Here is a 27717-nt window from a genome sequence, read left to right as displayed (position 1 = left end):
TGCTAAGCCATGTTTATTATTGGCTGCTATTCCAGCCACTAGATAGGAAAACTCCTGCTAGCAACAAGATTGGGCACATTCAGTCAGACACTGGGGTGATGCGGGAGAAACAAGTGCATTTTTATTATTACATATAGGGGAAAAAAATCATTATATAGTATATATGATACAAGGTGGTTTGTTTTGCCGCATAGGGAGCAGATTGTGTCAAACTTCCCTGAGTCACTCAGCAATTAGTAATTTTTTTAATCCGACAAGTACTTCTTAATTCCATCTTTTTGAAATGTGATCTGCGTTTGTATCCAGAAGGATCCATCCAATGATCCAGCCGATGCCCTGAAAGGAATATAAACATGTCACTATTTCTGTGCTATATTTATGATATACTGAATATACGCTGGAATTGAAGACTTAGGGTATTTACTTTATTTGGCACAACACAATGTCCTTATTAATTCTGCCTACATTACCCCCAGCATTCCCTAAGTACTTATTCTCCACCCCCAGGACATCCCAAACTTTAAATGGGTTGTTCACCTTAACATTAACTTTAATATGGAGTAGAGAGTGATATTCTGAGACAATTTGCAATTGGTCTTCATGTTTTATTATTTGTGGTTTTTAAGTTATTTTTAGTCAGTTTCAGACATCTAGTTGCTAGAGTCCAAATTACCCTAGCAACCATGCATTGCTTTGAATAAGAGACTGAGATATGAAAAGGATTGGGACTTAATAGAAAGATGAGTAATTATAAGCAATACCAATACGTGTAGCCTTACAGAACATTTGTTCTTAGATTGGATCACTGACACCTATTTGAAAGCTTGAAGAAAATAATTTAAAAACTATAAAAAAAAGACCAATTGAAAAGTTGATTAGAATTTGCCATTCTATAACATACTAAAAGTTACCATACAGGTGAACCTCCCCTTTAATGGTGCAAAAGAACTGAGGGGCATATTTATCAAGGGTCAAATTTAGAGTTTATAGGAGTTTATAAAAACTCCCATAAACTTGAAATTTGAAAAAAAAATCGAAATGTATTAAAAAATTCGATTTTTTTAAATTTGGGTGAATAGGATCGACCTTTTTGAGAGTTTTTTCTAAAAAAAAAAACAAAAAAAAACTTTTTTTTTAAAAAAAAAAGTATTTTCAAAAGTCCACCAAACTACTCCAAATTGATCGAAAGAGGTTTCCATAGGCTAAAAGACCAATTCAGCAGGTTTTAGATGGTGAAAAGTCGAATTCTAACTCTTAAAGTGACAGTATATGTTAAATTTCGAAATTTAAATTTCAAATTTTCTTTTAAACTCAAATCTAATTTGGACTATTCCCTAGTCAAATTACACTAAAAAAACTTGAAATTAGAATTTAAAAATTAGAATTTTCAAATCGACCCTTGATAAATCTGCCTCTGAGTGTCATTGGCTTTTGGTACCTTTATGAAACTACACCCCAAGCCTTACTCATGTAGGAATTTAATTACAGATATTCACCCAAATGCCAATGTATTTTGGTTTGGATGTACTTACTACACTTGTATATGATGAAAATCAAGAAAGGGAGGAAGAGGACGATAACCAGTCTAATAATGTTTCCCACTGGACTGCCTGTGCCATCCTGTGCCAGTTCTGTGTCTGATGTCAGGGTTACTTTCAGGATGAAAAGAGGAAAAAAAATATGAACACAGAAAATTGATCATGCCTACCAACAAAGGCATAACTAGAGTGCGCCAGGCCCCCCTGCAAAAAAAATCTTTAGAGGGGTCTAGTCGCACTCCCATCACCATCCTCTCGCCCACTTCCGACCCTGTGCCGAATTGCATCCCCCTTACCCGCAAGTAAGAGAGAGCCTGGGGAAGGGGGTTTCTTGTTACCTATAGAGGAAGCAGACCCCACAGTCCAGGCCCCCTTGTTCCCCAGACCCCCCTTTAACTGTGCTGTTTCCTCTATAGTTACATCACTGTCTACCAATGCCACTTATGGGCCCATTTATCAACTTTCTAATTTTAGTGATTTTAATGGTGTTTTAGACCACAACTAAACCTGTTTTCTCTAAAACCATGGATGCCATGGAATATTAAAAGATACGAATTTAAAAAGCATGAATAAAAAAAAAAGCCCTGAACAATCGAATAGAAATACAAATACATGTACCTCTAAAAATTATAGTTTTTTGGACAATTCCCAGCAAAAGAAAAATACCTCTAAACCTCTAAAAGCCCGAATTAAATGAAAAAGGCCCAATAGGATCAACTCGCAGTGACTTCTATGGGATCTCCACAATTTTTGCCTGGTGAATTTTTTACATAGTAACATTTTTTCGTGTTTCAAGTTTTTCGTTTTATTAAACGTTTTTTAAAACTCTATTAAATTTGAATATATTTGAAATTTGACTGGGGGGTTATTTATAATAAAAATCTAATATCTAAAACTCAAATCGAATTTGACTAAACTCGATTCGAGTTTTTTCAACGAAAAAACCTTGAATTTCAGGAAGGCTACTAACATGTCCAAATTGGTCCCTGGACGTCTACATGAACTTGCCAGGTTTTAGGTGGCAAATAGTCAAATTTGAGTTCTTAAAGGGCCAGAGTATGATAAATCTCGAAATTCACAACTCAGAGTTTTGACCATAAAAAAATGTAAGAATTAGAATTTTCAATTCAACCTTTAATAAACCTGCCCTTTAAAGGAGAAGGAAAGTCGTTTAGCATATGGGGGTGCCAAATGTTAGGCACACCCAAGTTATTGTATTTACTTACCTGAAACCCCCGGATCGGTGCTCCTATCAACAGAAAACTGCACCGGCACATTACAGTGAAAAGCCGAACTTTAACTAAAAAGTCGGCTTTTTCATTGTACTGCGCATGCACCTGCCCCGGAAAATTTGAAGAAAGAAGAGGCCGGAAGAGGATCGCTCCGTGGTGCTCATTGGAATAACCCTGGGCCTTGGGGGCTTTTAGGTGCCTAACATTTGGCACCCCCAAGTACTAAACTACTTTCCTACTCCTTTAATAAATCTTTGATTTGAGTTTTAAAGAAATATGGAAAAACCACAAATTTTTAGATAACTGAAAAAAGTCGACACTTGAATTTTAGTATATAGACCCATTAGAGTTTTCTAACATATATAGCCACAAAAACCTGACGTGTGTGTAGCACTGAGAGCCCAAAAAACAGAATCTTTTTTTGCTGAGCAGGAGTTGGCTGTTTATTCATTGGTATTTACTTTTACTTTCCTGAATCTCCAAGTGAATCTCCTTCTTGAGATCGTTCATTATCCCTGGCACCCTCACCCGGCAGCAGTATATCCCGCTGTCACTGCTGGTTGCCCCCGTGAGGGTGAGAGACACGTCCCCCTGAGTAATATTCCCCAGCAATGAGTAGCGCTCAGATTCACTTTGGATTATGTTCCTGCCCCTCGTGCGGATAATCTCACGGTGACATCGGTGTAATGGGCAGCTGCCTCGCCCCCAGCACATTCTGGAGACGTCCATATTAGGAGGGTAGGTACAGGGCAACACCACGGTCTTTCCCACAAATCCCGTCACGATCTCCTGTGCCGCCGTCAGGACTGGAAAGATTCAGAAGATAACAATGTAGCAGCTTGGCTACCGTGCCCCTTCTATACCCCACCTTCTTGGCACAAAGGGCAATTGCATATTCATTGTAGCGATAAATATAAGAGATCTATTCATTACACGAACATAAGGCATCGGATAAGTTGCATATTGTTTTAAAATATGTATATCATTCTGGTCCATCTGGATTAGCCTGATATGGAGTCAATGGAATCTAGTGACTCTCAGTGCAGGGCTTTCTCTGTAGAGCTATGGGATTTGTTATCCAGCAAGAATTATGCTGAATTATGGAAAGGCTGTCTCCCATAGACTCCATTTTATCTAAATAATCCAAAATTTAAAAATGATTTCCTTTTTCTCTGTAATAATAAAAAAAGTAGCTTGTACTCAACTAAGATATATGTAATCCTTATTGAAAGCAGAGCCATTATACAAACCATTATCCAGAAAACCCCAGGTCCCAAGCATTCTGGATAACAGATCCCATACCTGTTTAGAGATGCTCTCTTTCCCATGGTCAGGCAGGTGCTGTAACCAAATGCACTCAGTTCCAGGGCAAAAAATCAGCATAGCAAATGCGTTTGTGCTTCGGGAGTCATGGAGCCCTTATTGGAATTTCTGGCTGCATTACAGCAGACCAGGGCCGCTGTAATTTCCCTTTTTCAACACGGAAACTTATCTCTGCTAGTGCAGCAAGCGCAATGGTGCTCACTGCACTAGTGAACCTGCTTCAACGGTATGGGGCAGATTTATTAAGGGTTGAGGTGAAAATTTGAATTTTAAAATTCAAAAAAACTCTCAAATTTGAATTGTTAATTATCCAAACTTGATTCGAGTTTTAATTTGAATCCAAATTTCGAGATTTTTCATACTCTGACCCTTTAAAGGGGTGGTTCACCTTCAAACAACTAGTTGTTTTCAGATAGATCACCAGAAATAATGACTTTTTCCAATGACTTTCTATTTTCTATGTGTCACAGTTTTTCTAATATTGAAGTGTCTTTTTTCACCTTCTGAAGCAGCCCTGGGAGGGGGGGGGTCGCCGACCCTGTAAACTGTTCTAAATGGATACATTTAGTTGATACATTTCTTATTTTTGTCCCTGCTGAGCAGAATCTCTGGGTTTCATTACAGGCAGCTGTTAGAATTGATAAAATAGTTGCTAATACTCCAGAGATGCTGCTGATAAATGTATCAACTAAATGTTGTAAAATTGTAACAGTTCAGAGTCTGCACCTGAATTACTGAGCTGCCAGACTCAAACACCAGAGACTGGAATATTCAACTTTAAACTTAGATTTTGGAAAAACAGTAAAAAATAAATAATGGAAAGTAATTGGAAAAAAACTTTATTTCTGGGGAACAATCTAAAAACAACTGAATTGAACAAAAGTGTTTGGAAGGTGAACAACCCCTTTAAAGGGATACTGTCATGGGAAATTTTTTTTTTTCAAAATGAATCAGTTAATAGTGCTGCTCCAGCAGAATTCTGCCCTAAAATCCATTTCTCAAAAGAGCAAACAGATTATTTTATATTCAATTTTGAAATCTGACACGGGGCTAGACATATTGTCAATTTCCCAGCTGCCCCATGTCATGTGAGGTGGGCAATATCGGGCAGATCTGATCGTGGGCCCTAGGGCCCAACGATCGGATCCTAGCATTCGGTAAACGGGCGGTCGGATCGCGGGACCGCATCAACGAACAGATGCGGCCGCGATCCGACGGGATTTTCTGTCCCATCCGATCGAGATCTGGCCGACTTTCGGCCAGATCTCGATCGGGGAAGCCCGTCGGGGGCCCCCATACACGGGCCAATAAGCTGCCGACACAGTCTGTCGGCAGCTTTTATCGGCCCGTGTATGGCCACCTTAAGCTGAGAGCAATAATGGGACAGGCCACACCTACCTGCCATGTTGTATAAAATGTACCAGAAGCAGGGGGGTAACTACAGAGGAAGTAGACCCTGCGGGGGCAGGGTGGGCCAGGGGGTATAGGGGCCCCATAAGGCCCTAATTCATATACAATTTCAATAAATATTGGTAAAACAAGTCAACCACTAGACATTTTAGGGGCCTGAAAGAAATCTCTGTCTGTGTCAGACATCTCATCTGCATTGTGGTAAAAAAACATGGCAACTGTAGTTATAAATGACCCCTAAAGTCTATGTAGTACAATGTGTAGCCTTGGTGATTAGGGTTAGTGATGGGCCAATAAATTTGCCCGACACAAATTTGCTGAGAATTACCACATTTCATTGCAAGCAAATTAATTTGCCAGCAAAAAATCTGCCATCAAAAATTCCGCTGCATCAAAATGAAAAATTGGCGCTAGTAAAATTGACACACATTAAAATTATTCAGACGCCCATTGACTTTAATGCATTTGGACCAAATAGTTGCACGTAGTAGCTTGCGTCAAAATTGACACGGGTCAGAATTATTTTGACGCCCATTGCATTTTGTGAATTTTTGCTGTTTTGAGAATTTCAAGGCACAGATTTGTCCATCACTAATTAGGGACATTGTATAATTAATACTGTCAAATCTGAACTGCGGAGTTCCTTGCCCAGCAGCAATCCAGGTGCATGACATACAATAATATAGTTAGAAAAATAGTATTTTACTTAGAGTGAGTTCAGAATTTTTCAACAAGACTGTGCTGCTGAACTCCATCCGCCAGTCGGTCATTCAGCTGTTTTTACCGGATTAATCCATATGGGAAAACGTCACTAATGAGTAGTCTCTGCTCACTCACAAACTGTTACACTGCTTTTGACAAAGCTGCCATAGTGATGAAATGGAAACTGCCAAGAAACTGCTTATAATCCTACTCCTAGATCTTGCCCCAGTATGGCCACTGGGTGATGTTCGTCTGATCCCGTTTGTGGGCCCTAGGGACAGCTTGGTCTTTTGGCAGCTTTTATTGGCCAGTGTATGTCCACCTTTAGTCAGCCACTCCAGACACTGGGGATACAAAACACAGTCTGTATAGTATGATGTGTGGGCCCTATAAGCAGTTTCTTAGTCACATAGTTAGTTGTAGTTTAACTACTACATAATTTAAATTTCATCACTATGGCAGCTTTGTCAAAAGCAGTGTAAAAGCAGTTTGTGAGTGAGCAGACACTACCCATGTGTGAATGTTTCCTATTGGATTAATCTGGTATATGTGGCTCGCTCAGTAAAGCAGCTGAGTGACCCACTGGCGGATGGAGTTCAGCAGCTCAGTCTTGTTGCAAAAATGTGAACTCACACTAAGGAAAATATTATATATGTATTATGAGTGGCTGCTTATAAGACCTACACATCATACTATACAGAATATGTGTGCACATGATCAGTCCCACATTTGTGTCTAAAACTATTATGTAGTAGTTGAACTACAGCTAACTAGATATGTCTCAAAAGACCCACTCATTATACTATACAGAATATGTGTGCATATTTCCAGTCTACGGTTGCCACCTTTTTTTTTAGCAAAAATGGACACGGGGTGGGCTAGTGATGTAGGGGGCAGTGCAGGAGACATCAGGGGCAGGACTGATTATGTGGCAATCAGCAATTGTCATTATACTTCAGTGTCCTGTTTGGATTTCCTAATTTGGAAATCCAGACTTTTCACCCGGGCAGCCCTTCCAAAAACCGGAATGTCCGGGTGAAATCTGGAAAGGTGGCAACCATAGATCAGTTCCACATAGGGTCGCCACCTGGACGGTATTTTACCGGCCTGGCCGGTAAAAATGAAGCTTGATGCCAATGTTATTAATAGAAAAAAATGGCAAGAATATAGGAAGGCCGGTATTTTTTTCCAGAAAAGGTGGCAACCCTAGTACCACTTTTCTGGCTAAACCTATTATGTAGTAGTTGAACTATAGCTAAGCACATTATAAAGAGACTGCTAAAAGCTAACAGGTGCAAGATTACAGCTAGGAGGAGACATTGGAGTCTAACAATAATATACAAAGCTTATTACTGACTCTGAGGGGCAGATTTATCAAGGGTCAGGGTGAATTTTCAAATGAAAGAAATTCGAGTTTCAAGCTATTTTTGTGTACTTCGGCTAGGGAATAGTCCAAATTCGTTTTGAATTTGAAAAAAAATTAGACTTCGACCATTCGCCATCTAAAATATGCCAAATTGCTGTTTTAGCCTATGGGGGACCTCCTGGAACCTATTTGGAGTCAATTGGTGGACTTTGAAAAATCTAAGCTTTTTTAGGTAACACTTTGAATCGAATTAGATCAAATGCCTTATTCATTTGATTCATACAATTCAAATTCGCTCGAATACGGACCTATTCAATCCAAAATGGACCTATTCGGCCAAAATAAAAAGACTTAACGGGAAGAGGGAAACAGAAACAGGAGTGAATCATAAAACAATGGCAAAACAGCAGGAATGCCCTTAACCAAAATGGCCACACAAGCAGGTTACTACAATAAGAATAGTTATATCACCTAAAATGATCATATTTATGTTTTGCATACTTTTCTTTCTCTACAATCATTATAAGTGCAGCATTATATTTCTCAGCCATTTGTAAGAACTTCCAATTATGAACCTGTAGTGTTTAACAGCAGCCCTTTTAGGAAATGTTTGTTCATGTTTATTACTATGCAGCAGACATTAGAGGGCGCTCTCTATAGCAGGCCACATACTATGCCTTAGGGATGATGCAGCCATGTGCTGGCAACTTCTCATCTTGTTTGTTATATAGCAATAAGCTTTGTTCTTATTGGTTCAGGAATGTGACTGACAGTATTGCTTCACAGAATGGTTATTTTATCTGTTTTGTGAAACAAAACTTTAATTTTGTGGAAAGAATGAATCCTGTACTATAAAATCGTGCTTTGTGTCACAAATATCTATTTTGTCATTCAAATCTAGCTTGACATGTACTAGTTACTTTCACTATTATATATTATGTCCAAGTTTTTTTTTACATAATTCATTCTGTAAGTAACTTTGCACATAAGTGTGTCTGTTACATGGAGGTTATACATTTGTGAGACAGATTGCTTGTTAAAATGTACAGAATGGAGTTTGTGATATAATGACATCCTTTTGTGCACTAACCAGATTTTGTTTTCATTCTTTAATAGAAATAAGTCTTTTGTATATTTTTTTTATCTGTGTATGGTTACAAATACTTATATACCATGAGAGACATTCATTCTGTGTATTAGGGATAGTTTTGTATACAGAATGTATTTGGGTCAAACGTCACCCCATATGGATGCCATGGGTTACTTTTCCTGAGAAAACCTTGTGCATTTTATTGAATATGGTGTTTTGTGTATAGCATTTGTTTCCATTTAAAACCTGTATATTCTAATCGCACATCGGCTGCTTAGATGTTTTTGCCAGGGCTGCTTTTAACTCCCAGTCCGGCCCTGCTTACAATCTAATGTCACACACACACTCTCTTCGCTAGGGGCAGTTGTATCAGGAGCCAATTAACCTGCATGTAGATTTTTGTAGTGTAAAAGGAATTGTACACAGCATATAATATATATGCACATATATACATATACACACACACACATATATATATGGGTTTTATACTTACAGGAAAACCCCTTTCTAGGCCCGAACTGTCAGTGCAGACATAGTGCGTTATGTTATCCTTCACAGGACAGAAAAACTGTTGATCTTGGCTACTCCTCCTGCTTATATAGATTGACTCCACCTTCCCTCCTCATTTCTGTTGAAAAGCTCAGCTGGTGGAGACATTGCAGATAGAAGGAAGGGCAAGAGACAACAGATTGAGTAGATAGCGACAGAAGATATCCCATTCCCATACTAAAATCAGCCTGGGTAGGACTTACTGCACTGACAGTTCGGGCTTACTAGAAAGTGGTTTTCCGGTAAGTATAAAACCCCCTTTTCTCTAGTCGGCCCTCCTGTCAGTGCAGATGTAGTGGGACGTCCAAAAGCTGTCCTGTAATCTAGGGTGGGTATTATTGCGGCTGTGTAGCTGAATTTGCCTACTCACTGTGCTACCACAGCTTGAATAACTTTACGACCAAACGCTGTCGATTGAGAGGCAAAAACATTTAACTAGTGAAACTTAATAAAAGTGTTCGGTGAGGCCCAGGTGGCTGCTTTGCTGTTGCCATATTCTGAAGTGCCCAAGATGTGCTTTGTGCTCTTGTAGAATGCGCCTTTACTGAAAAAAGTCTGGGCTTTTGTTGGTAATCGTGGGCTACGTTAATAGTCTCTACTGATAGGGAATAATCCAAAGACCGGAGATCACCGAGGTAAAAGGAATAATCCAAGTTTATTATTTATATAATAAACATACACGAGCTCCGTGGGTTCTGAAACACAAGTAGGTCAGAACTGAGAAACAAAAGATTGACCACACATTATATACCCTTCAGGAGAGGAACTTCAATGGGAAAAGGCCTCTCTAGGGAGAAAAGGGAGTATTGCCAAGTATCTATCATAGTGTCTCAGTGTACAATTATCTAGTGTTAGCTAGCTATGTGAACGAGAAGGGAGTAACATAGTGGGAGAGCTTCAAGGCCAGGGCACCTGCTAGAAGCAAAAGGATAACATAACATACTACTGATAAGGACCTTCTCAGATGGCACACTGTCTCCTGGGTAGTCTTGAAACAGTTCATAGAAGGGCCCCATGGGCACTTTGAAACTGCTCAGTCTACCTTGGAGGGGGGCTTAGGAATGCGAGGGGCCATCTAGGGCCTGCAAGACTTTTCCTTCCACAATCCCCCGTTTTGTCAGTTCTTCTGACAACCATAATACAAAACAAACAATTAAACATAGCATACCTTATAAATGCAATGCATACAACCTATATGAGAATACATCTGGTATATAATGTTCATACACTGTGGTGGTTCATTGAAGTCAATTTTTAGACTTTTAGTGTTCTTAGGATAGAACAGAACAGGTTTAGAAGAGCTTGCCTTTAGAAAAGAGTGAGACAATAAGGAGGTACAGCAAGAACAACAGCAACAAATGATGTTAGGTAGACAATAGATGACTAGAAGGATGACACCAACACCAACGAGGACATACAGAATGGTATGGAAAATCTTAGCACTGATATCTTGGAACCATGTGGATGGGTCCAACCAGGGGAAGATGGATTGTTCCTTGTGATTGGTTAAAAAGGTGTCCTTCCTCTGTTAAACCTTTACCAGGTGCTTGTCATCAATGAAATTAAAACTGTACCTAACCCTCCTTGACTAGCTGGAAGATAATCTAACACTAAACAATGCGGCAGAACTTCCTTCTTCAATTGTTGGAGTTCATGACTTACTATCTTCAAACTGTTGTCATATTCATTAGTAATGTTATCAAGCAACAACATACTAGACATAAGGCTAAAGGCTTTCTTAAATGCAACATCTATTTACCTCAGGGGAAGTTAAAGAGAGCTCTTGCCTTACCTTTAGGAAGTGTGCTGGAATCTGAGCTAACTTAATATCTTTAGCTTCCATATACCAGGTGGGATGAAGCAATTTAGCAATCATACATACACCATGGGAGCCTTTTGGTAGCCACGGAAAGGCACATTTACCACAAACAAAGTAATAAGGTGAAGGTAAAGTGTAAGGAGGTGTAGATGATTAGCGGAACTGTTGATACAAAGGCCATCAGAACATAAGTGTACCAACTTACCAATATCCTTGGGCGACACCGTTTTATGAAACTGGAGAAGTGTCAAATTACCCCAAGGCCTGTTAACTATATCCTGACAGGATAGAGATTCTGCTACGTATGTCATACTGCGAGCTGACAAAGGATAATGTGTACATATCCATCAATCAGTAATAGTGTGGATGCTGTTATAACATACATTTTAACAAAAGCATTATCATTAGGCTCAAACAGTTATGCATATAAGTCTCTTTTGACAACCTTATCCTGAGCGGTTGACGACATATTAGCCTCCGAAGTTGGTGAGGCTGCTGTTTGTTTACTTGTGAGTTGTCGTTGCCTGCAGGCTTTATGAGTGCTATCGTCCGCACAGCAACAAAGATAATGATGTGCAGTACGGAGACACAGATGATAAGTCTTTTATCTGGCTTTGGGCCAAAGCATCTTGCACACAGAGACATGATGGTGCTGCTGAGGATCTTCACCCGATGGGGACCTACGTCTTTTGCACTGCACGTTAGGGTCCCTGGGACTTAGGTGGTGGAGGGAAAGAGGCGTTATTATGTCCTACAATTCCCCCCCCCACTTACACCGCAGGTGGAAGTTGAGATTTCGGTTTCCCTTCAACCTTTACAGCTGTTTCTGTGACTAGGAGTACCTGGAATGGTCATTTTCAGCGAGGTTGAAGATCTTTGGCACTGTGTCTCCTTATGAGGATCCAATCTCCTGGAATGAGAGCATGTGGTTCCAGAACATCCGCTGGATCTGGTAATGAAGAATAAACTCGAGAACACAATTTGGTCAGTTCCTTATGTAACTGAGAAACATATTCAGTCATTCGTCCATAGTTCATGCAAAGAAGATGAGTAGAAGGAAAGTACTGAGCCAAGCGTGCTTGTCTCCCAAACAATATTTCATATGGGGAGAGTTTACTTAGCCTTTGGGGAGTGTGCATGACAGACATAAGCACTATATCAAGGGCATCTGGCCACACAAGTTTAGTCTCTGCACATACTTTACTTAGCCTGCTTTTAATAACAACCTTTAGACTTTCCCACTAGCTTGGGGATGAAATGGTGTGTAACATTTGATGAATCCCAATGTCTTTGTGCAGATTAATTACATTACCTGTCCCGTGAAACGTGTACCTTGATCAGAGGATAATACCTCAGGCAGTCCATAACTGCCGACAATCTCTGCAATTAACTCATTAGCTATAGCTTCATCTGAAGCTTTTACAATGGACCCAGGGAATTGGTCAACACAAACAATTACATATTCATAGGTACAACATGTAGGTAACTGTAGGAAATCTATCTGCAATATCTGAAATTGTTACGGTGGTTTAGGTCAGTGTTTGATAGGTGTTGGAATAGTCTTACCTAGATTATATTGCAAACAAATAAAACATAATTATACATACTTGGCTGCAATAGACGAGAACCCGGGGGCAAACCACATTCCTGACACTACATCACATATCCCCCCATAAAAAGTGTGGGTGAGATCATGTGAGGCAGCAACCAAATATGGTAACAGAGCACGGGGTGCAACAGGGCAATCACTTAAATGCCAAACAAAAAAAAACATCACCACTTGGAGTTTGTGTGCATCCGGCTTTAAGCCAATGTTCCTTCTCCTCAGGTTCCATTTGGTCCTGAAGGGCTGATAAAAACAGCACTAGAGGGAACAGGTAGAGTTGGTTCTTTTACAACACATGCTTTAAACATTTTATAACACAATGCTGCTTGCTTTGCAGCTACATCAGCATAGGCATTATATTGTGCTACAGGGTCAGAGGACCCAGTGTGGGCTTAGTACTTAATGACTGCAACCTGTTTCGGTAGTCGGATGTGGCACTACCGTATGGGCTGCAATAACAACTTCGTTAACTGCTCTGAGATCCTTAACAAACCGCCACTCATTCTTGCCGGGCTTTTTTTAATTGGCAAGATGGGCATATTTACAGGGCCAATCCTATGGTTGAACACTCCCTTATCAAGTAACCCTTGAATTACGGGGCAAATCCCCTATACCTTTGCCCTGGACAGTGGGTACTGTGAGATTTTGGGCGGGGGGGGGCCCTTTGGGTCTACTTGTATGGACACTGGTGGGATGGATGACATGAACCCAACATCTGTTGGTGAGAAAGCCCACAAATCACTTGAAACACATTGTAATTTAGGAGGTACAGAATCTTCCTCCTCAGAAATTTCCTTTAGTGACAGAAGATTAGTAGTATCTAGTGCATTGGTCATCTCAGACACTTATGGAGGCAGGACAGGCACAAATACTGCATCCGGATTACAGTATATGGTGCACACTGGTTTAGAAAGGATGTCCCTACCTATGAAACTGTCAGGGATGGAGGCACTTAAAAGAAAGGCAGCTTTTGTGGATACAGGACCAATGGACACTAGCGATGGGCTTGTTTCTGCCATAGGGAGAGGATTTCCTCCAACTCACACTGCCGTGACTACATTACCAGATAATGGCAGGTTTGAGTGAGTCTTTAAAACTGAGCGGGCAGCACCAGTATTCAGTAAACAAAGTTAGGGCCTTTTAATTAATAAACACTTCAATTAGGAGGTCTGGATGGTGATTAGAAGTGTTTGGAAATACTGGTACCGGGGCTGCGTCGCACCTTCAAGCAGGATTTATGAGGGATGCATTGGAATGTGAAGGGGCTGCATCTCCTGCAGGGAAAGGGCTTTCTTTGGGGATATGCACTTATATGCATAATGCCCTTGATTATTACAATTAACACAAACAACTGTCTTTTTGTCACGGTTATCTGACCTGTTCTGCTGTCTGTTAGTTATTGTTTCTGGAGTTTTGGGAATTATCCTGGAAGTTGTTAGACTGTTGCTGAACGAGTAACACCTGCTGGGGCTTAAGAAAGGAGTTCTCAACTTGTGGCAACGGCAATTATCTTTTCTAACTTCTTATGCTTCCAGGCAAGACTATGTATGCTGAGGTTACTTTGAGGATCATTTAGTAGTCCTACCACAAATGTAATAGCATACTGGACAGCAGACTCTTTGGCATCTTGGTTAAATTTGAAAACTATTTCCCAAGAAGCTTCTGAAAGAAAAAAAATTGGTGCTTACTGTACTTTTCAGAGCATGGAAACAGACTCCGACTCTGGCTGGGTCAACAGGGTTAGTATCTCAATACATTTTGTCTAACATTTGGTAATCCCCTGGACCACACACTTTGAGTACAAATAATATATTGGTCTAATTAGGCTTATGAGCACCATTGACACACAAGAGTTCCTGTGCAAATTTGTTTGGATTAGTATGGGGCTGTGGAACATCTTGAAAAATCCTTCTAAGATCTGTGTGTTTTTAGTTAGACGCACTTCTGCAGCGTCCCCCGTCGCCCCCCTTTTTCTCTACTTTGTATTGTACGGGCGGGGTAGAGCTTAGCTGTGGGGCTGGGGACAGCCTGCTTGTCTGTATCTGAGCTATAACTTTCAGAGAACTTATTTCTGAGCTGTTTGTCTTTTTGGTGTAAATTTTTTTTTTTTTCACTGTTCTCTATTATCTAACTTAACCCTTCTGCTATCAACTTTTCTTGTTCCTCTCTTTGCTTTCTAGCTTCCTTTGATTCTGAGGCACTTTCCTGACTTTCTAGGGCACATACTTGACCATTTACCTCGTTTGCTGCCTCTCTCTTGCTTTTAGCTATTACGGGAAAACAACCCATCATAGAGTGGGGAGGCTGACGGCTCTATGTATGCCTTATGAGTTACAACCACTCAAGTCTGTGGGGCTAAAGCTTCTGATATATCACTGCTGTGCTGCGTATGTACTTAAATGCTTGTACTCTTGTCTGGTGATCCCATGTATCGTTGGGAGGAATGGCAAATGACTTACTCTCTGTAAGTGTACTCCACTACATCTTTGCCATATTCAACAGCAATCATACTACCTGGTGAATGCTCTACAGTCACTCTGCCTAGCGACTGTCTTGCGCTCACTCTCCTTGGTGAACGCGCAGAGGTGATCAGCCTCTGTTCACAATCCTCCCCGCTAGGGCGAGATGCTCCTAACGGAGTCTTACACTCATTCTGGCCAAATGCCTTAGTGAGCCTATTTCATCTCAACTAAAAAAATGCCCTCTTCCCTCAAGTACGCAGACTATCTTGGGGTATACTGGGGTCTGACCAGGTAAGTTAGTACAATTCTTATAAGCAGCAAGAGTATAGAAAAGTTAGAACTTTTTCACTTTGCAATTAGTCCCAATCACATGCACATTCATACAGGACACATGGTTAAGACAAACATAGATACCTCGAGTGATCACCTTGGGTCAGGCCTGCTTGCACAGCAACACCCTGTCCGTTTGGAACCGGAGAAGAAAGGAGACAGAACAAGGTATGCTTACCCTGTGTGGCCACTCCTGTCCCGTTAGTTCTCCGGGTCCTCACTGTGGATGGGTGATGTCAGCGTCTTGAGCCTGCCCGCATTATCTCCACCATTTGATAGGGAATAATCCAAAGACCGGAGATCACCGAGGTAAAAGGAATAATCCAAGTTTATTATTTATATAATAAACATACACGAGCTCCGTGGGTTCTGAAACACAAGTAGGTCAGAACTGAGAAACAAAAGATTGACCACACATTATATACCCTTCAGGAGAGGAACTTCAATGGGAAAAGGCCTCTCTAGGGAGAAAAGGGAGTATTGCCAAGTATCTATCATAGTGTCTCAGTGTACAATTATCTAGTGTTAGCTAGCTATGTGAACGAGAAGGGAGTAACATAGTGGGAGAGCTTCAAGGCCAGGGCACCTGCTAGAAGCAAAAGGATAACATAACATACTACTGATAAGGACCTTCTCAGATGGCACACTGTCTCCTGGGTAGTCTTGAAACAGTTCATAGAAGGGCCCCATGGGCACTTTGAAACTGCTCAGTCTACCTTGGAGGGGGGCTTAGCAATGCGAGGGGCCATCTAGGGCCTGCAAGACTTTTCCTTCCACACTACTAACCAATGGGCAATTGACCTCTTCGAAATAGCTAGTCCCTTTTGAGAAAGAGCATAGGAGACAAACAGACTATCAGAGCGTCTGTACGCTGCTGAGCGTTTGAGATAGATTCTTAGGGCTCTCACCACATCTAGTGTATATAGGAGTTTCTCTCGCTGGTGTGTAGGTTGAGGACAAAAGGATGGCAATATAATGTCCTGGTTTAAATGAAAGTCAGACACTACCTTAGGAAGGAACCCATGACCAGTCCTGAGTACTACCTTATCAGTATGCAGTGTAGTCCATGGTTCTTTGCAGGACAGTGCAGCAAATTCTGACACTCGCTTAGCTGACGTAATGGCTACCAGAAAGGGGACCTTAAGCGATTTCAGTTCATGTGATGTTAGTGGCTCAAAGGGAGGTTGCTGCAAGGCAGTTAGTACTAGTGGAAGGTCCTAGGTCGGTAGTGGCTGTGCTCTCATCACACCTTTAAAAAAATGTTGGATTTCTGGTTTGTCAGCCCAAGGTATATGGGTTAAGACGACTAGAGCCGATACCTGAGTTTTAAGTGTGCGTAAGGCCCTTTCTGAAGCCTTCTGTAAGAAATTAGAATACTATGTATTTGGGACTTGTCTTCCCAGTTGAAGCTTTGTCGCTGGCACCATGCTAGGGGATGTTCTCCACACCTTGTAGTATAGTCTTGTTTTGGACTGCTTGCATGCTTGTAGCAAGATATCTATGGCATTCTGTGAGTAGCCTTGCTGCCTCCGCCAACCAGACTCAAGAGCCATGCCATCAAATGTAGCATTGAGGAGTTGGGATGTTTGAGTGGATTCTTGTGATTACCCTGGGAAGAATGGCTAGAGGTGGAAATGCGTACACCATTTCAAAGTTCCAGGGAGTGATCAAGGCATCCACGAATGCCGCTCCTGGATCCGTTGTCCTGGCACAGTAAAGTGGCAGTTTGTTGTTGTGCTTTGAGGACAGCATGTCGATCTGTGGCGTGCCCCACCTGTTCACTAACTGGTGAAACACTTCGTTGTTGAGTGACCATTCGGCATGGTCGACTGTCGCTCTGCTCATATAGTCCGCCTCCCAGTTCAGTATTCCCTGGATGAATACCGTTGATAGATGTGTTACTGTGGGTTCTGCCCATGCTAGGATCCTTGTGACCTCCTGCATGGCTGCGAGTGCCACCCTGTTTGTTTATGTATGCCACTGCTGTGGCATTGTCTGACTGTACTCTGACTGCGTGGGATTGTAGATGTATGGTCCAGCCCTCCAGTGCTAGGGCAATCGCCCTGAGCTCTAGGACATTGATGGGTAGTGAATTTTCCCTCGGTGCCCATGTGCCCTGTAGCGTGTGATTGCGATAAACTGCTCCCCAGCCTCTGAGGCTGGCATCTGTGGTTACAATCTCCCAGTGGATGGGTGCCCAGCTCCTGCGCTTGTCGAGATTATTTGCGTTCGTCCACCGCGACAGACTTTGATTGGTTGTGTGAGATATGTTTATGATCTGTTGTAGATCGTTGTGGTTCTTGTTCCGCTGGTTCAGGAAATTGTTCTGAAGTGGTCGTAGATGGAATCGCCTCCAGGGCCGATACCATAAACCCCAGCAACCTTAGACAATCCTCTGCTGAGGTTGAATGGGCAGTTTGAAAGGCTTTGGTTACGTCTGTCTATTTTGTCTTGTGGTAAAAACACTTTGGGCATGGGAGTTGAAGTTGAGGCCCAGAAATCGAATGGTTTGGCTGTAGTGTATTTTTTGGTAGTTGATCAGCCATCCGTGTTGAGTTAACACCTTTATACAGGTGTGAGTGTCTATAGCTGCTTGAGCTGCTGAAGGTGCTGTGATCAGTAGGTCATCCAGATATGGTAGAATGTTTATTCCCAGTGACCTGAGGTAGGCTATGATCGGGGGTTAACACCTTGGTAAACACACGTGGCGCAGTACAGAGCCCAAATGGTAAGGCCATAAACTGGTAATGACGGTCGCCCAGGGCGAAGTGTAGATATCTTCGAGACTCTTGAGATATTGGTATATGGAGATAGGCATGCTGTAGATCTATGGATGTCATGAAATTGTTTGGTTCCATAGTTGCTATAACTGAACAGATGGATTCCTTTCTGAACCTCTGGTTGGACACCATGGGATTGAGTGGTTTGAGAGAGCACTGGTCTGAATGTGCCGTCCTTCTTTTTGATAAGAAAGAGGTTGGAATAGAATCCTCTGAACCTTTGAGACAGTGGAACTTCTTGTATCACTTTTGCTTGTAAAAGTGAGTGGATTGCTTGTAGTAGAAGCTGCTCTTTTTTTAGGAGTAGTTGAAGAAGTACAGAACCTTCTGGATGGTAGATGGGGTGAAAATGGAATTCTGTAACCTTGTTGAATTATTGTTAGTACCCATGTGTCTGTAACGTGCGTCTCCCATACCCCCAGAAATGTTTGTAGTCTGCCTCCAACTACTCCCGACCCATGCTGGGTCTGTTTCTTGCCAGTGGGAAGGAAGGTACTCTTCCCCCCAGTAACTTCTGATATGATTTGTTTAAGAACGGGGCTCAGTTTCGATGCAGTATCTCCTGACCAATGTTTGAGCCATAATGCTCGTCTTATGACAACTGCGTTTGCTGTTGCTTTGGCTGCTAGTCTGGTAACTTCCATAGATGCTTCTGCTAGAAATGTGAAAGTGGTCACAAGTTTGTCCACTTCAGTTTGTAACTCCTGTATTGATGATGGCGGTTGCGTGGCTAACTCTTGTGCCCAGTGTCTGGCTGTGTGGGCTAAGCCAGCAGAAGCGAATGCTGGTCGAAGTATTGCAGCCGCTTGGACATATGCTCTCTTTAATGTAGACTCCATGCGGCGGTCTAAGGGATCCTTAAATGCCTCCTCAGCTGGTAATGCGGTGTGTCTGGATAGGCGTGCTATTGCCGAGTCCACTCTAGGGGCCTTGTCCCATTGTTTTTGGTGTTCCTCTGGTACGGGATAGGTTTTAAAAAATCTCTGAGTGAGAGCGATACGCCTCTCAGGTTGATTCCACTCAGTCTCAATGGCTTGTGTAATAGAGTTGAATACTGGAAAAGTTACTTTAGAATTCTTTTGAACGCCTAGTAGTCTATCGGCTTTGGAAAGTGTGACTGTCTTGTCTTTGATTTCTAGTGTTTGCATCATCTCCCTTAGTAACCTCTTTGATACCTCTGGATTGGTAGTTAGGGTGTGTTCAGTTTCTGATTCTGAATCAGTAGATGAATGTATCTGATCGGATGTGTACTTATTTGGGAAAGGAACGACACCATCATCTGAGTCTGACAGTAACCCTTCCTCAGAATCAGAAGGGGAATCTGTTGTTAGTGTGACCTTTCTCTTCTTTGTTTCTATAGCTGTCTGTTTATTACTTGTAGATGTTGTAGGAAAAGGTTGGACTGATTTCATCATCCACTGTAGGAATTCCCCAAATTGAGGGGGTACTTGAGTCTGAGGGCTAGGGGGTGGTTGATTCCAGGGTGGAATTAAAGGAGAAGAGTCAGTTGTGCCTGGTTGTGTAGGAGTAGGTGGTGCTGGTAGTAAGGGCCCCCGGGGATGACCTGTTCTCATCCATATTGGGAGTAGAAACTGGCCCTTGTGATAAAGGAGGTTGTGGGGACAATGTGGGTGGTTCCTGTATCCCTGCTTTGTTTGTCTTAGCCTTACAGTCTGAACAATAATTTCTCTCAGACGTTCTCAGGGAGTGTTTGCAAGTTTTGCACTTAGGTAATTTGTCTGGCTTCCTAGTCTTTTTGGTAGCCTGAATGTATGCTCTGAGATCAGTTAGAGAATCTGCTTTCTCCATGTTTGAGTGAGTAGTTCCAATAATTAAGAACGCTTATACATTCACCATCCATCAGGTATAATGTCTCTAAGTCCGTGGTGGATTAGTCATGAAATGTGCCGTCTATTAGTGCCCCCAGGCTCCTATTATGGCACCTGCTCTGCTGCACTGTTCTCACGCCGCCGACCGCCTTACAATGCCTAAAGCTCCCGATAGACGGGACGATTCCTCTTGCCGAACGACCGATTTTAGGGAAGCCTGTCCGATCCTTCGAAATTATCGTGCGGTTAGTGGGATTCGAACGGTCGTACATCTTACGATTTTTCGACCGACATCTGTCAGGAAATTGATCGGCCAGGTCAAAAAATCTTTGTCGGTCCCAGTACAATCTATCTATGTTTGCAGGGCCAAGCAGGCAGCTCTCCTTTGTTTTCCTGGCAAATTGGTCTTTTTAGTTGATGGTAAATTCGTACGATCGTTCTGAGAAGATCGTGGTCTCACGATCAGGATCTGATCTTTTAAAAATCTCAACATCTTTGGCCAGCTTAAGCGCGGCTATGTGGCGCGGCTTTGCGGCGGGGATTGATGACGTCACTGCGTCTGTTGCGAAAGGCACGAAAACTCTTTGGCGCCGTGTAAGTGAACACTTTTGTTGCTAAGCAACCATTCGCGCCGGTATTGCGGCCGCCATGCCCATCCCTCAGTGACTCTAGCAGGGAATATTGCGACTGTTCGCTAGTGAGTTGCCCTGATAGACAATCTGTGCTGTGCTGGGACTCTTGGTCTATTTGACCCTTACTGTCCCTTGTGATACGCAGCGGTGGCCACAGCCCTGCTTGGGCTCTCCTTGTCCGTTGGGGTTCAGCAGTAACCTTGGCCAGAGGGTAGCTCTGTGTACCCTACAGGTTCTGCGCCTGTGACAGCTCTGCGTGTCACCTATGGCCGCCACTGAAACAACTGAGTGAGCTGGTCCCTGCTTCCTTGCTGCCATGTGGTAGCAGGATTGCCTCAGTGTGTTTCCGTTGCACCTGATGGACAGCTCAGCATGTCCTGAAGGTGTTGGAGTTGTCTGTGAAAGAAAAGAAAACTCTAAAGAAAAAAATTTATTAACTAAAATAAATGAAATTAAATAATTATTGCGGTCCAACTCCTGAGGCAGGACAAATAACTGAGGAGGGAAGGTGGAGTCAATCTATATAAGCAGGAGGAGGAGCCAAGATCAACAGTTTTTCTGTCCTGCCTCCAGAGGTGAAGGATAACATAACCCACTACGTCTGCACTGACAGGAGGGCCGACTAGAAGCTTGCGGCACTCACAGGTTTTATGTTGCAAAAAACAAAAAATGTTTATTTAGCATCAACATTTTGATCTCCCACACAGTTCCTGCTGTGTGCTGTGGTTTCATTAGCTTATATTACATAAGAGAAGATGAATTGCTCATCACTTCTTATGCAACCCGAATCCTGTTATTGCGTTATTAGGAGACTGAAGCTGGGCCGGGCAGAGAACATGCATTGTCTTTATAACATTTTAATTTAGCTTCCCCAATTTAAATGTCAACAGTCTAGCGGAAAAATTAGTATATTTAGTTTACAATAAGTTTAAGGAAAATGCCATTAAATAGTTAAAGAGAAAGATAGGGCTCTGCCTATTATGCCAATTTACTTGAAATCCACAGTTAAACACTTGCTCTTTAAATGAAAAGGAAAGGTATTATTATTAGGAGTTACCGAAAGTTAGGCACCCCCAAGTGATTGTATTTACTTACCTGAAGCCCCAGGCAGAAAACTGTACAAGCTCTGGGTTATTGCAGCAAGCATCACAGAAAGATTATTTTTGGGCTTCTTATCGCGGGTGCACATGCGCAGTAGAGCGCAAATCCAAACTTTTTGTTCTATTGAGCATGCGTCTGCCCCAGGAAATTTGAATAAAGAAGAAGCAAGAAAATGATCACTACATGGTACTTGCTGGAATAACCCCAGGCCAGTGAAGTTTTCTCCTAATAGGAGCACCGGCCCAGGGTGTCAGGTAAGTAAATGCAATCACATGGGGGTGTCTAACTTTTGACACCCTAAGTAAAAAGACCTTTAATTCTCTTTTAAAGGAGAAGAATACTCTCCATACAATCCCTGCACATTCCCTGGGCTGCTTGTTCCTCTGATCATTCTGCTCAGTGCTGAATTAAATCAGTGTTAGATGAAGAAAAGGTTCCAGTGCAGTGTTCTGATTGGAAAAAACCCTTAAAGGACAAAGAAAGTCTAAAATAGAATATGGCTAGAAATGCTATATTTTGTATACTAAACATAAGCATGAACTTACTGCACCACAAAGCCTAATCAAACAAATGATTTATGCTTTCAAAGTTGGCCACAGGGGGCTGTCATCTTGTAACTTTGTTAAACATCTTTGCCTGATCCTGACCCTGCACATTCTCAGTGTGGTCTGGGCTGCTTATGGATCGTCATAAACAAAGCTGCTTGAATTCTGCATGGCTGGTAAGTAAGGTGGGGGCTCCCCCTGCTGTTCATAAGTAGGATTGTTTCCCTGCTCAACAGTTAGGGACCGTCTGACAATTTCTATCCACAGCAGTAAATGAAGGGAGAATTTCACTGCATACAGTCAGGTTTCTTATAAAAACGGTACACATTTTTTAATTAAAGTATATTGGAGATAGGTTCCTTTTTCATTAAAGAAAGTAAAAATGGGATTTTATTTTTTTGCCTTTCCTTGTCCTTTGGTTAACTTAGTATTTATACTAAGCAACTTTTCAATTGGTCTTCATTTTATAAATTTCGTTTTTGGGTTATTTGCCTTCTTCTAGCTTTAAAATGGGGCTCACTCACCTCGACTAAAAAAATAAATGCTCTGTAAGGCTACAAATTTATCGTTATTGCTACTTTTTAATACTCATCTTTCTATGCAGGTCTCTCCTATTCAAATTCCAGTCTCTTATTCAAATCAATGCATGACTGCTAGGGTTATTTGGATCCAGATTGCTGAAATTTAAAACAGGAGAGCTGCTGAATAAAAAGTTAAATAACTCAAAAACCACAAATAATAAAAAATTAAAACCAATTGCAAATTGTCCCAGAATATCACTCTCTACGTCATACTGAAAAGGTGAACAACCACTTTAATCATTGCAAAGTATCAAAGGCATGGATGGAGCTGAATAAATTCTTCCAAAAATGATTTGCATACAGTACATTCAAAGTTTGTTAGTATTAAGTGCTCTATATGTAGGTATATACTACTGGTCCACAGATTGTGTCAATTAACCTATGGGTTAATTATCCTAGTCAAAGTGCTTTCATTTTCCAAATTCCTGGTTCTTCAAGAATATGAATAACTTGTTCCAGTTCCTGTATAAAGCTAAATCCTCCTTATCTGTAAGACTTGTTTATACAGATCTCCTTTTCTTTATTTGAACAAACTCTCTTGCTGATGAGGGAGGCCGACAGTTAAATATAAACCATGGTTCCTTAGGGTATTGGCACGCATGACAGAGAAAACTCTGTCTTCTATAACCTTTAGTGCCTTATAATATAAACTATAAAGAAAGGGGGGACCTGGCTGCCAAAATCCAAGACGCATTTTGAGTTTCCCTGTTCTAGGAGGTCCAGTAGCACTATTTGTTCAGCTTGTAGCAGGTACAGTAGCAGCTGCATTATGAGTCCATCCTGGATTGCAGCCGTCACTAAAAACGTTTTACCGATTTTTACAGGCCATAGCAAATATAAAGCCCGACTTACACTCATTAGGCCAGTGACAGATAATATAGAAGGTCAAATTTGGGAATTTGTAGGTATAATGAGCTAGTAGATCCCCATGAAAAACGGCAGGGTATAACGGATAGGCTGCAAACAAAACTAGCGGACCTAGAGGATCATTCAAGGCACAGTAATATATGTTCCCTGATGCTCATCCCTCACATATCTTAACTGATAGGGCCCATGGATGGGCAAAAAACCATATGGCCCCACAATCAGCCCCCAGGAACGTCATTACCAAAATCCCTTATTCCACACCAACGAACATACACAACAACGTGCAGTAATCTAACCATAATTTAGCCGTCTAACATAAAGGTCATCAGCAACACCATAATTTGGCACTATTTGCCCATGATCCTGGGCATCATCATCCTGATGATCACCGATCCTGACACATCTCTCCCTAACTTCCATAGAGTCCTCTACTATTAGCAAATCTAAAGGCTTATTATTAGTCATGGGCGAATAAATTTGCCAGGCACAAATTTGTGGTGAATTTTCCGCATTTCGCTGCCGGTGAATAAATACACAAAACTGCAGCAAAAGTTCACGGGCGTCAAAAAAATTTGGACGCAAGGCGGAATAGTTGCTGCATCAAAACTGTCACGTGTCAACATTATTTCACTCTAAATTTGCTAATTTTTCGGGAAAGCAAAAAGCGACAGATCACTGCTTATTATCAAAATCCCAATGGAAAACCACAACTGTAACATACTTAACTAGAAATAACCTAATCCCCTGCACAAACAAATCTAGAAAACCAGGCTAAGCAATTTAGGGAAATCAAGAAGGACCTAGCTAAATTGAGTCCTATGTTTCTCAGCTTAGACATATTACACTACTTGCCTTCTGGATAATGGATCCTGTACCTGTCTACCTCTAAACCTGTCATAATTGAACTTTATCAATTTAAAAAACACATCGATTTATATATTAGGTTTGGGGCTTTTTCTTACCTGGAATTATCAGCAGGAGAATTGGGGGGCTGTACCTTCTAACTCGCCCGTTCCTGGAACAGAGTAAGGCAATTGAATTAGGTTGTCCCCACTTTAGATATTTAAGTTATAGGCAGTACTTGAACAATATAAAAAATGTATATAATGGGATGCTAGTCTCTATAGGGCCTGTCAAAAAAGGGCCCATGGTTCTAGGGATAAAGCATCCAGTTCACAAGGGTATAATCATTCAAAACGCGTTTCATACCCCCTGGTACTTAATCAAAATGCCTATGATTAAGTACCAGGGGGTATTAAATGTGTAAGGCGGAATACCATGTGGTCTGTTTACCTATCTTTTTTTGATGATAAATGATGATGATTTTGGGATAACTTGTTTGGTTTTGAGTACTTGAACAATGGCACATGGAGTTGCAGACACCCTAACTGGCAAAACTTTGCTGCATGAAAATGCGTGAAATCACCCCAAACTGTCCCTACTCCTCGTTGTTTACTGGTAGATCTATGGCAAGTAGTAATGGAGCCTACGCCAACACAACTCTAACCATTCCCACCCGGCACTTGGGTCTACACCTTGCACTCCTTCCCCCTTCCAATTCTAACTTTTACCCTTAAGCAGCTGCACCAAATCAGCTGTTTTGTCTTAAAGGGGTAGTCCCCTTATTGCTCAGCAGCTCTACAGTTTGAAATTTCAGCAGTTTTCAGGTTGCTAGGGTCCAATTTACATTGAGAGACAGGACGATGAACAGGAGAGGGGCTAAACAGAAAGAAAAATGTAACTAACAAAATTGCAGCCTCGTTTGAGGCACAATAAAGCTGGAAAGATGAAGAAAAAGAAGGTAAAAAACTCAAAAAGCATCAGATGTGAAGACCAATTCAAAAGTTGTCATGAACAGGGTATTCTATAAAAGTTAACTTAAGTTTAAACTAAACCTTTAATAATGTCTCTTGTTACTTTTTAATCTAATGGGAGCAAAAAGAAATATTGGATGAGCGGAAGCTGCTGTTTGTGATCAAAAGCCACAAAACCAAAAAAAAAATTAAAGGGGCACAATCATGGATAACAATTAGTAGTTTGGCACAAGCAGCAAGAATAAAATGTGTAGATGGAGAAAGAAAGACTGACCAGAAGATGTTGATTGGCCCAGAAGGGTAATAGAATATAGAAATACAAAGATTGAGGGACAGAAGATGTAGATGTGCATGGTGGGGCAATATAACATGCACTTGGGCAACGATGAGGAACATACAGATGCACAATGGAGTAGAAAAATATGAGAATATGTAGATGGTGAGAAAATGATGCTCATGAGCATTGAAAGGGGGGCAATACTACAGATGGGGGAAACTATCTATTTAGCTGTGATGGATTATCATGTCCCTCTAATTAAACAGAATAATACACCCTTTCCATCTAAATGAATGCTGGCAAAATTTGACAAAATTTGCTCCATCTGTATCATCTACAACGTACTAATAGTTAATCTACAGGTGGACTTTCCCTTCAAAGTTATATATCCAAGACTTATCTCCTTTGCATATTTAGTAATCAGATACCAAAAACGGTACATTGCTGGCACATAAACATAGTACTGTATATCAAGTGCCAACAGCAAACCAGGTACAAGTGCAAATCTATAGTGGGGATTCATTGTTGGCAAGTGCTCTACGTTCTGGCAGAATTGCTGAAGGGGGGAAAGTACAACCCCAGTTATATAAAGTGTATTCATAGGCACCTACCTGACAGTATCAGGATACAGATGAGGTTCTAGGGCCCAGACTGGCATCGCTCTCCTCTTTCTGCCAACACATGCACTAGGGACCATTACATACGCTCAAAATGCAGACAAGGCTGTACCATCCCACAAAAGCCTCTGAGGTCACTTCCCAAAATTAAAATTTCAGAGACCAGAAACAGCAGTGTCACAATTTTCACATGATGTTGAAATGTCAGAATTAAGCTGAACTTAAACCAATGAGCAAAACCTCAGCAGCAACCTTAAATCTTACTCCATGAATAAAGGGCTACGTTGACAGAGGAGTCAAGGCTACTTTCATAGGGCTAACAGCTGCTTATAAGTCACCTTGAAGGGGCATTTGAGGATGACTGTAACCCCCACCATCACCCAATATATTTAGGCTAAGGAAGGGGCATGTGAATTAATCAATATAGCTCAGTTAAAATTCTTAAACAATTTTTAATTGATTAAACAAAGGTGTCAATCCGCTACTGATAATCCCTTCTGGATACTAATTCTCAAAAATAAATTTCTATGAATGCTCATTTAGCAGCGATGACCTCTTTAAACTGCTCACTCTATGTCCATGATGACCTGGGTGTTTAAAAAACCCAGGTCCCACCCTTCTGGGTTCGCAAGCACTTTAACCAAGAGCACTCACAAAAGTAGACTAGTGGCTCGGGTGCATTGCCTTGAACCCATAGCTGGAAGTGAAATGCACTCAAAGAAGAAAGTTGGCAAGCACTTAGTGTTCCACTCGGTTAAAACTATCAAATTTATTTCAGCAAGTTAAAAACATCAAACATCCCAACGCGTTTCATATCGAAGATACGTAGTCATAGTCAAAGAGTGGAACATGGAGTGTATGCAAGCTTTCTTCTTTAAGGAAGGGGCACCCTACAAGCTAAGGACCGCTTTTTCATTGTTAACACCTAATTATATTTAACGGAATAAATGCCAATACTATAACATTAGTAAGTCTCATGCCCTCTGGGGGCAATAGGTTCTATGATAGGAGCAGTATTGAATAAAACAGGATATTTGTAACTCACCGTTAAATATGTTTCTCTGTAGTCGATAGGGGGACACAGGGACCTTAGGGGTTAAGCTCCATCCTCCAGGAGGCAGGACACATCAAATTATTCAGGGGCAGTGTATGGATAACCAGCTTAACCCCACACACTTACTTAATCCATTTAGTTTGTACCAAAGATACTGCTATATTAACTTAAAGGGCACCTATCACAGCCAAAA

The 27717-nt window shown here is 41.4% G+C and overlaps 1 protein-coding gene across 2 annotated transcripts; it reads right to left on the bottom strand.

Annotated features, from left to right (window-relative positions):
* Positions 1-99: 99 nt before the first annotated feature.
* On the bottom strand, positions 100-26589 carry timd4.L (T cell immunoglobulin and mucin domain containing 4 L homeolog). Of its 2 annotated transcripts, NM_001094362.1 has the most exons (5): positions 26465-26545; positions 24725-24777; positions 3232-3576; positions 1533-1652; positions 100-336 (listed from the first exon to the last, which is right to left on the bottom strand). In NM_001094362.1, the coding sequence occupies exons 1-5, from the start codon at positions 26509-26511 to the stop codon at positions 227-229; spliced, it is 675 nt and encodes a 224-aa protein (NP_001087831.1). In that variant the 5' UTR covers positions 26512-26545; the 3' UTR covers positions 100-226. The 2 variants fall into 2 exon arrangements, with proteins under 2 accessions (NP_001087831.1, XP_041441110.1); XM_041585176.1 differs by lacking the exon at positions 1533-1652 and having other exon boundaries at positions 26465-26589.
* Between the last annotated feature and the right edge of the window lie 1128 nt (positions 26590-27717).

This window comes from Xenopus laevis, chromosome 3L (genome assembly GCF_017654675.1).
Source record: "Xenopus laevis strain J_2021 chromosome 3L, Xenopus_laevis_v10.1, whole genome shotgun sequence".
Classification (NCBI taxonomy): Eukaryota; Metazoa; Chordata; class Amphibia; order Anura; family Pipidae; genus Xenopus; species Xenopus laevis.
This window is presented reverse-complemented; position numbering and strand designations above follow the sequence as displayed.

What these genes read in the sequence shown, in the direction of transcription:
- timd4.L (NM_001094362.1), bottom strand. Translation starts at nt 26,511, where the DNA reads ATGCCAGTCTGGGCCCTAGAACCTCATCTGTATCCTGATACTGTCAG. An exon ending in TCTCCTGCTGATAATTCCAG is followed by an intron (nt 3,577 to 24,724) that starts GTAAGAAAAAGC and finishes GAATCTTTCCAG; the next exon opens with TCCTGACGGCGGCACAGGAG. An exon ending in TTTCATCATATACAAGTGTA is followed by an intron (nt 337 to 1,532) that starts GTAAGTACATCC and finishes TATTCCTTTCAG; the next exon opens with GGCATCGGCTGGATCATTGG.